The 10,268-nt window shown below is 40.9% G+C and overlaps 3 protein-coding genes across 3 annotated transcripts in view; 2 read left to right on the forward strand and 1 right to left on the reverse strand.

Moving 5' to 3' along the window:
- The first annotated feature begins 177 nt into the window (after window positions 1-177).
- On the forward strand, window positions 178-3,150 carry LOC109476041 (transcription factor BTF3 homolog 4-like). Its single transcript, XM_019776866.1, has 6 exons — window positions 178-299; window positions 1,114-1,213; window positions 1,399-1,512; window positions 1,849-1,957; window positions 2,568-2,605; window positions 2,805-3,150. The coding sequence occupies exons 2-6, from the start codon at window positions 1,151-1,153 to the stop codon at window positions 2,880-2,882; spliced, it is 402 nt and encodes a 133-aa protein (XP_019632425.1). The 5' UTR covers window positions 178-299; window positions 1,114-1,150; the 3' UTR covers window positions 2,883-3,150.
- A 1,989-nt stretch (window positions 3,151-5,139) lies between these two features.
- Window positions 5,140-8,213, forward strand: LOC109475981. The gene is made up of 3 exons (XM_019776788.1): window positions 5,140-5,742; window positions 6,524-6,763; window positions 7,012-8,213. Exons 1-3 carry the CDS (start codon window positions 5,140-5,142, stop codon window positions 7,960-7,962), a joined length of 1,794 nt encoding a protein of 597 aa, XP_019632347.1. The 3' UTR covers window positions 7,963-8,213.
- A 719-nt stretch (window positions 8,214-8,932) lies between these two features.
- LOC109476043 (target of EGR1 protein 1-like) overlaps window positions 8,933-10,268 on the reverse strand; it is an 8,978-nt gene continuing 7,642 nt past the window's right edge. The window contains exon 8 of the mRNA XM_019776869.1: window positions 8,933-9,710. Within this exon, the coding sequence (XP_019632428.1) occupies window positions 9,177-9,710 (534 nt within the window). The 3' untranslated portion in view covers window positions 8,933-9,176. The remainder of the gene's footprint in view (window positions 9,711-10,268) is intronic.

Raw genomic sequence — 10,268 nt, forward strand, 5'->3', positions numbered from 1 at the left:
TTTGAACATTTAAAATATCCTCCCTACCCTTTATGGTTTCGGCAAATAATCTTTAACCCCTTGGGGTCACACTTTCGGGAAAGCTTTGTTCTTTTTAATCAAACCCTCAAGATATCCATTCAAAAGGAATTTTTCAGCCCAAAAATGTCAGTAAAGTAGTAATTTACATCTTGATTTATATTTAGGCGATATTTGACAAAAGTGTGGGCGACTTGATTTGACCTCTGACGTCACTCCACACGAAATTCCTGTCCCGCCATCTTATTGCCTCGTGCATTGAAAGGTAGCCGCGACTTTTGGTGAGTTTCTCCATTTTTCTCAGCTTTACTCCGTCAGATTCGCACTAGAACAGTAATCTCATGTCTCCGATCAATTCTGGAATGTTTTTAATGAGAAATGTGGGGGTATTTTCGGCACAGACGACGGTTTCGTGGATTGGAAACGGCACATGTCGGTTGCCTGTCCGAAATTCATTATGATTTTCACATCACAGGCGCACTCATCACGACTCGTGGTATGTCCCAAAATTAGGATTCATTCACACTTTTGATGTTTTTCGACGTCATTTAAGAAAGTCTTTTGTCTAAGATGGTAGATTTTTGGTCGCGGTAGGAATACGTGTTGATTTTGGTCGGCCCTAGCAACTTGAACAAAAAGTGAGCCATGCGATCGCTATTTTTGACACAAAGGAAGCAGATCACATGGCATGGATGTACATGTATCTCACCCCCCCCCCATCATATGTGGATTCAGCTGTGAATGCTAGATATCTTTAAATAACAACGAAAAAAGGAATATACACAAACGATCCCCATTCAGAAACCATCCCCCAAAAAATACACTCCCTCTAGACAGTCTAGTGTCTGGAAAATTTATGATGATGCAATTTTGAAAATTCTTACCTTGTTGTGTTGCGACTTGGAGACCAGGAAATACCTTGAGTATAGGTTGAAAGTCAAGTTATGAATTGTCTTACCAATAGTTAATGAATTTTTTATGTAAATGACAAGACAAATCATATAAGCATATCATTTTATCGCTTAGTTGTGTTTCTCATACAATTATTGCTGACTGTAAAATAACTGATAGCCATATCTTTCCTTCTTTTTACAGTTTATAACAAGAAAAAATACAATAAAAAGCCAGAAAAATGAATCAAGAAACGTTGAATAAAATGCAGAGGTTGTCCGAGCAAGTCCGTATAGGAGGAAAGGTAAGTTTTGATTTTTTTTTACTCAAGTATACACAACTCGACATTACACATCTGCTGTTCTATTTGTCTAAAGCTGCAGCTCTGCAAACTAACTGAATTTGTGAAACATGAAAATAATCATACAAGTAACAAGTATGTGTATCCTTCACTCCAATGTGAGCTTGTTGCCTTTGTGTTGTTTCTAGGGCAGTGCTCGTAGGAAAAGAAAGGTTGTCCACAGGACGGCCACCACTGATGACAAGAAACTGCAGTCCAGTCTGAAGAAACTGGCAGTCAACAACATCCCAGGAATAGAGGAGGTACTTCTAGATCTTTGACCACCACATGTCATGACTAGTGATGCATACCGGTTCACTGGACTTGGATCAGGACTTGTAAGAATGTTTAGGTTCAAGTCCAAAAAAAAATTAAAAGTGAAGAACTGAGTCCGGACTTATTACCATAAAAGACCATTTCACATACCCCTTTTCTTTCCAAACCACCTAAAACCGTCCGTAGATTGTAAAATCTTTGCTTAGGTATGCATCACTAGTCATGACAGTTGATTCTCTTAGATTTTGATTATGTTAAGACTTCAAGTTCAACAGCATCTACAGCAGTTCTGCATCATACATGTTTGTATTTTTCCTCCTCAGGTGAACATGATTAAGGATGATGGGACTGTTGTCCACTTCAACAACCCCAAGGTCCAGGCCTCCCTCGCTGCCAACACTTTCGCCATCACCGGCCACGCTGAAAACAAACGTGAGAAACCTGCTTTACTGTCTGTGTCAGACTGATGGCTTCCGTTTTACACGATGCGATGTAAACCCGAAGTTAGTGCTGCATACCTAAACCCACATTTAGGTTCAGGTCCGGATTCAAGTCCAGAGGTTAAGGGTCAGTTCCGGACTTGTAAGTCCGGACCTGAACCCATGGCATATATAAAATTGCATGTTGACAACCTTGCCATGTTGTCTGGGTGAAATTTTGGCCACATAACATGGAGGCCGGTACTTGACAATGCAAAATGGCAATGTTTTCTTCATTTTGCAGCAAAGTTTTTGCAATCTACCTAAGGTTTTAGGTGGTTTGGAAAGAAAAGGGGTATGTGAAATGGTCTTTTATGGTAATGAGTCCGGACTCGGTTCTTGACTTTTAGGTTTTTTTTGGACTTGAACCTAAACATTTTTACAAGTCCGGATCCAAGTCCAGTGAACCGGTATGCAGCACTACCCGAAGTTATCTTAGATTTAGTGAATGTATGGGCAAAAGATTTTCAAAGTGTCCTCTTGTCTGTCAAGATACTACAATGTTCTACATAAGTCAAAAATCATACTATCGATTCATAGTGTCTTTGGTTTCTTTATTGCAGAGTTGACAGAAATGTTGCCAGGCATTTTGAACCAGCTGGTGAGTACAGAACTTCTACACATACAAGAGAAAAGTTGGGCTGTGAATTGTTTCTCTTTGTACATGTACATCGTTGTAGCAAGGATATTCATTGACAAGAACTGACATTAGTTGTAGATTGTCTTACTTTCTGGTAAAGTTACACAAAATTTGTTTTTGTTTTTGTTGTTGTTTAATTTGTTCTTCCTTTTCCTCACAGGGAGCTGACAGTCTGTCCAACCTGAAGAAATTGGCAGAGTCTCTGCCGTCACAAGGTAACGGGCGCTCCAATGATTAGGCTAGACAAGGGCTGTATGGTGGATCCAGTGGTAAATAGTGCTGCATACCTAAACCCACATTTAGCTTCAGGTCCGGATTCAAGTCCAGAGGTTCGGACCTAAACCCATACCATATACAAAATTACATGTTGGCAACCTTGCAATGTTGTCTGGGTGAAACTTTGGCCACATAACATGGAGGCCGGTACTTGACGATGGCAATGTTTTCTTCATTTTGCAGCAAAGATTTTGCAATCTATGGAAGGTTTTAGGTGGTTTGAAAAGAAAAGTGGTATGTGAAATGGTCTTTTATGGTAATAAGTCCGGACTCGGTTCTTGACTTTTAGGTTTTTTTGGACTTGAACCTAAACATTCTTACAAGTCCGGATCCAAGTCCAGTGAACTGGTATGCACCACTACCTTTAGGTCTGTTTTCACAAAGTTTCTTTTAAGTCTTGGAAATCCTTTCAGGCTCAATACATATGTATCCTCTTGTAAGTTGTCATGTTTTCTTGACCACAGAACTGGTGGCCAACTTTGACGAGCCTTCTAAGGGAGAGGGCGTCTAGATCAGGACCAAGACTGCACTGCGCCACGCCCTCCCTCACACCCCTGCTGTCCTAAACCTGCACACCCCTCCAAACAATCAGTTTTACACACCTGTGCTTTGTGCAATGAATTGATCTTTTTTCTTACACAAAGTAGTGATATATTTGGACCCCACACTAGTCAAAGGGATGAATTTACTGAAGGATTTTGATGATGTAAAGGAAAAATTACAAAGGCATACATCATTTCTTTTGTATATGTTAATCAGACTTGTAACCTTATAAAAAAAACTGAAGTGTTGTGGCCACAGAGGAATATAAGACAGGGTTGATGGCTTGGTGTCAGGAAGGATGTTGTCTCAAGTTGTGTTTTTGTTGTCTTTTGGAATGTTGTCCTGTCATTCAGGATGACAAGAAGGGTGACCTGTTTATTATGGTATTTTTTCGTTTCCCAATTACTCGCAAAATATAATGTAACAAGGCAGTAAAAAAAACTTTGTGCTTTCAGAATTATGACTAAAAACAATGTCAAGCAGATAATGTATGTCCTCTACAAAGTTTACTGTTTGCAAATAAAAACTAATTACGGATGGAGCAGATCTTGTTAGTGTCTTGACTCTTTTGTGTATCAGTGTGACAGTCATAATACCAGTGTTTCACGACCTCGTAGCTTTGCTAAATGATGTTAACCTTTATGACTAAAGAATTATGTTTCTCATTGATTATGCAAATGAGATTCTATTTGCATTAATTATACCAGTTGATCATATTATTTACAAAATATCATTACAAGGCTATTCTAGTAATTCCTCATAAGTTTGTTCAATGATGTTCACCATCACTTAACTTCCAAATGCAACTATGAAGTTGCTGGCAGTTACCACTATGGAATTGTAGCATTGTTTCATTAACAAGGTCAGGCAGATATATAGCTATGCCCTTCCACAAGTTAGGCCACACCAATTTAATTTGTTGGTTCTCGGATTTTTTCAGAAAAAATATGAAGCGACAGGGCGAAAAAAAATAAAAATAAAAACAGTTCTAGGCATCCTATTATAGCCCCAAATGCTACAATATGAGCCATGAAGTCAACAAAAAAGGCTGGGTTAAAATTTAAAGTATAAATTTTGAACTTTTAATCAAACCACTGCATTGATAGATGGAAAAACTGTAACAACTAGTAAGAAAAGGAATTTCCTCAACTGTTGGGGGCAAAATATGAGCATTTTTGAGTTGATTCAGAACCAGTAATTTTTTTTTTGCAAATAGAAAAAAATGAAGAGGCGAATCCGAGAACCAACAAATTAAATTGGTGTGGCCTTAGACACATAGGAAAACTATACAGGCAATATTTCTTCAACACCTAACATGAATGTATACATACATGTTGAGGCACAAGAGATCTACAAATTATATGTAAGTGAAAATAGCATGAAGTAATGGTGCTGTCCACACATCATCCGTGTATATTACATTGTGTGACTTTTGACCCTACAATTTAAACACAACCATGTTTGTATCATACTAGGTTGTGTCACAGCTAAACATTAACTTTTATAGTGTGATACAGAAGTGAATTATTTGTTTTCAACTAGTGACGTGACTGGATAAAGTCCTCCTTTCTCTTTCTTAACCCCCATTTTGCCCAGTCCCTTGACTGCAAAAAGACACGGATCTACCTTCAGTTTCACTTATTAATCTAAAGATTTAGCCCAGAACCTTCATCACAATGTCTGACCAGGATTCAAGGCAGATTCAAGAGCAAGGTCAGGCAGATCAGCCAAGTGTGAGGATGACGACGCAGGTTCGGGCACAGGGTAGTGGTGCAGAGGGGCAAGGCGCTCAGCCAGGGGGCCAGTCTGGGGGACTGGGGCCAGCTGGGCAACAGATGCACCTTCAGGCTCCTGAACAAGCTGCAGCTGCATCTCAAGCAGACCCAATCGGTCAAGCTGCAGTGAAATGTCCACCTGTGCTAGCAGCCAGCCGTGAGCAATCTACCCCTGTATTCGAAGCTGCAGCTGTGATGGAAAGGAGGGAGGGTGGCTTTGGGGGGGCAACTATCCGGATCAAGGATGCTGGTCTTGCAGCTGCAGCCATAGTTGGAGGGGTGACGGTAGGTGCGTCTTATGTTGCCAGCCAAGCCACCCAGTCACCAGCGGCCATTGTGGGTACAGGGATAGCAGCAGGGGCCATGAGCCTGGCAGCTTTTTGGCTTGCAAACAGACAGAAGACAGACAAAGCCATCTGCAAGGCAGTGGAGAAAGACGGCCACATAATTGTGGAAAAGATTGAGAAAGGATCTCTCCTCATTCATGTGAAGTTTCTCTCTCAGGTAAGATGTGCACAAATGGTATACCAGCAAATTTCAAGGCAAGTCTAGCTAACCTTGTTCAGACCATATTTTTGATCTTCCAGTAACTCGTAAACTACTTATTGTATGATCGTCAAATTTTTAGAGGATGATACAAAACAGTGTACTAGTCATAATGGCAAATTTGCTGCCGTTATGACCTGATATGATGCCATTATGACGTCTTTATGTGATTTTATTGGCTAGCAGTGATGAAGTTTTAGGGAAAATAACAGTCACACTTAATGATATGATATGGTTGACAAATGATCAAATTAGTATAGAATATGGATTCTTAATGATGTTACATCAAATTGCATACTTTTAAGAATTACATAACAATTATTAATGTTAGAAAACATGTAACTGAACACTGAGAATCCTAAAACTATATAATTATGTTATCCAAAATTACTGAATTTCCCCCCAAAATGTCAGAAAACTGTTGCCATAGCAACATGAAATTGTTGCCAGATAATATTTCAGGGAAAGTCACCAAGTTTGGTGGTTCTAGTGTTATCCGGCATTTACATGTAAGTTGACACAGGCCTCAAAAGCCTCCCCCATCAGGTATTAATGTACATGTATTTACTGTAATGTTAATATTAATGTACATGTATTTACTGTAGACATAGAGACAACCTTACTGTGGCTTACAGTACAAAGGCAAACAATTTTCAGTTTACTGTACATAGCAGTAGAAAATAAGTAAGGAGGAACGATACCAATAATGTCTTGTTTTTTCCATGATTTGTTTTCCCAGGCTGGCTACTGGGTCCTCCGCAGCTTCAATGAGAAAATCCACCAGGGGACTGGAAGCACCTGTCTGCAGCTGCTATTGGAGGACGAGTTTCAGAAGATTGGCTGGACTGGACTGATCCAAGTGGGGCTGGAGGGATGGTTGTTTCAAGATGAGCAGGGACAGGAAGAAGAACAGGAAAGGGAAACAGGAACAGAGCAGGAAGGGGAAAGATCCGAGTGGGCAGGGATGGTGGAGAAACAGGTATGGTGTATATAAGTTTTATAGCTATGCACATTTCAATTTGCAGAACTATGGAGGGTGCTGTGTTGAACTTGCTATGGCATAGAACTTGCAAATCTGTTGTAATCATCAATAATTTTAACACAAATACACACAAATGATTCAATGATTCTGTTCTGTTCAATGATCTTTCTGACGTCGACAGTGTTCCAAAATACCGGTACAATCACGTATTACTTTATTGTGATTATTTTTTCCTTCCTTTACAGACAGTGCCACCCAGTGTGACTACAGGAGGAGACTCAGGCCTGCCTGAAGACATGTCCTCTATAGCAGCCATGTCCATCACTTCAGCTCATGAGGAGGTGGAAGAGGGATCACTCAAGTGGCAGACAGCCAGGCTACAGGAACACAAGGACTCACCAACAGCACAACGTCACATCAAGGCCCACATGTCCTGGGAAGAAGGAGCAGAAATCCTGACCAGAAGTGGGTACACAGACCTGGGGGGAGTCAAGGCCTTAGTTCATGGATTCATGCAGCCGGAAAAAAAAATACCAAGTGATATAAATACCATACTGTATGGGCAGTCATGTCTGAACTTGAACAAAGCCAAACTGATGCAGCTAATGACATCCCAGCTACAAGCTGACCCCACTGACAGCACCTGTCTGCTGTTGACAGCCCTGCAGCTACCAAATGGAGACAGCCGGGTGCACACCCTGCAGCAGGTGGTTGATGCCATCCTACAGCATGGACCAGGAGACTGGCTATACCAACACCTGCACCACATCTACTGCTACCTGGGATGGGCCATATGGGAGGCAAGTCCTGACTTCAATCCAACAGTGATGCCAACTGTGAAACCCTCTGCTCTTGCCAAAGCCCTGTCAGCCATGGCTAGTTCTCTTATGCACAAACAGGACCATGTGGAGACTGTGTATAGCACAGCCTTACTGTCTAAGAAAGTTTCTGAGACATCAGCAATCAGACAATTCGAGCACCTCCTGAGGCTGACACCAGATAATGAATACTTTGCATCTCCTGCTCACTACCACTTGGCCATTCTGTACAACCAGCAGCAGGACAGACAGAAGGTGATTCACCACTTCTCTAGGGGACAGGAGACTGAGACCATCAGGCTACCTGTGTTTGGAGAAGTCTCCATATACATCAAAGACCCAGCCAAAAAGGCATATGAACAAGTCAACGGAGAGTGACAAATAACCAAGAATTAAAGATATTCACATGTACCTGTACATGTAATATTGTTGTACTATGGTACCACCCACTGAGTTGGACCCATTGGAAAATCAGTTAAACGGATAGAGTATATCAAGGAGACAAGGACTAAAGATTTTTTTAAATGTTTAACCACCCCCGTATGAATGTATATGTAAAGGCACAGGAGATTTACAATTGATAGGTCATAGGAAAGTAATTTCAAAGTATCTGGACATAAGGAAAATCAATCTAGGAGGCAGACCATCTTGGCATGTTAATTGCAAGTTTTTGTATAATAGATGAAAACTAAAGAGAACTTTTTTTTAATTGTACATACATGTAATTAATGTAATGTAATGCAAAGGTAAAATGGTTCATTCATACATTTTGTAGAATTAATACTGATATTCACATTACTTTTTTACCAATTTATTAATTACTACTAGACAAGTGGCATGGCTTCTTAATGATGCTACTTTTACATAGGTAGCTGTCCTGAGCATTATTAACAAGATGTAAAATTAAATTGTCATTTTACTGACATTTTTAGGTGACTTCTACATGTATATATGGGCAGCTTATACAACTGCATCATTACACAAGGATGTCAACTTGTAATGTTACCGACATGTATTTGAATGTACATGTAATCCTACAGCTCCAATGGCCCGCTTACACCAAAACAGATCACTCACCTACCTGGCACAAAAGGAACTGGAAGAAACAGTCCGATGCGCAAGCATAACAACCACCAAATGATGATGACAACTGCACACAGAGGACAAACTCTCACTCGCAGTAGATCCTTGAAACTTTAAACAATGTATTTATTGGGTTAAAAGAATGTCATCTTTGACATTACTGGTACATCATAACAAAATACAAGTACTTTTAAAAATCAGTAAAACAAGGGTTACCAAATTATTTTCTGCTTTGGGACAATGTATACACTTCTTACACATTTCTTATATTTTGGCTCTCCTAGTTCTTCATCTGTTGTGAACAAATAAAATGCTGTCTAGCTTTCACAGGGACAGCTCTTGTCAGAAGTCTAAAATGATGACGCAACTAGCCAGAATGCTCTTACACAGTCCAGCTACAGTAATACACAGTAATGGGTACCTAAAAATGCACATACCATTCTTCTGACAGTGAGTAGATCGGATTTGTAGTGGCCTCACAACTAACATCTCAAGATTCTTTAAAATTATTACTGATATGGAGTCCCTCCAATCTGTAGTCTTTCCAGCTTGGCCTTATGGTTGTTGGAAGGTTTTGCAAAAGCACTCCTGGTTACCTGCAAGGGGAAGTCTTTTCCACTCAGGTACACCCTGTTAGCAAACTCTTCAAGCTGGAACCTCGCTGAAAACGATTCGGCCTCGCCACAGAGCTTTCCTAATTTGCATACCATGGTTGCCATGGCAAAACCTGTCATGAAGGCATCAAATCCAGCCCTGTGGCAGCCCACAGGTGTCTTTGCAACCACATTACCAGTTCTGCCATCTGATTGGTCGGTGTGTGTCTGACTGTCACAGTTCACAGAGTCTTCTACACTTTGATCATCTGTTTCCATGGAAACGGGATGTTCGGTAATGTCTTGTTCTCCTTCCTTGTTGCCCTTCTTCTTCTTCTTCCTGTCTCGTCTGCGTTTCTTGTTGGCCTTGACCCAGTCCTCCTGATCAATGATGATGTCGGGATCATGTGATCTGGGGCAATTCACACCTTTGGGACAGGTGCCATGGGCCTGGAAGACAGAACAGTACTGTGAGCCACTGAAGTTTACAGTCACTAGCAAACAATATCAAAGGAAAGGAAAAGGAAAGGTCTCCCGTGCCCTTATGCTGAGCATAGGGTGGTGCCCATATCCATTTCCGTAGCCCTTGGGCAACACACAGTTGTACAATGCACTACAGCAGGGGCTGGTCCGCTGGTAGTGCTGTGTTTGACCTTCCCACACTCTTTCTCATATGTGCCGAGTGCTAAGCAGAGAAAGAAGTGTGTACCATTTTTAAAGACTTTGGTATGACCCAGCCGGGGTTTAAACTCACAACCTCCCGGTTACAAAGCGAGCACTCTACCAATTGAGCTATTGCACTGGTTAATATCAAAGTAGGGTACTGAAAGATTTTGTAAAAAGGTAAAGATAGTTAGCCCGGTTACCAAACCTATTATAGCTCCCGAGTCCTACATCCTTTCCGCAAATAGCGGGACTATCTTTTAGCCTGGTTACCAAACCTATTATAGCTCCCGAGTCCTACATCCTCTCCGCAAATAGCGGGACTATCTTTTAGCCTGGTTACCA

This window comes from Branchiostoma belcheri, unplaced genomic scaffold, assembly GCF_001625305.1.
Source record: "Branchiostoma belcheri isolate BF01 breed outbred unplaced genomic scaffold, Haploidv18h27 scaffold36, whole genome shotgun sequence".
In the NCBI taxonomy this organism is placed as follows: Eukaryota; Metazoa; Chordata; class Leptocardii; order Amphioxiformes; family Branchiostomatidae; genus Branchiostoma; species Branchiostoma belcheri.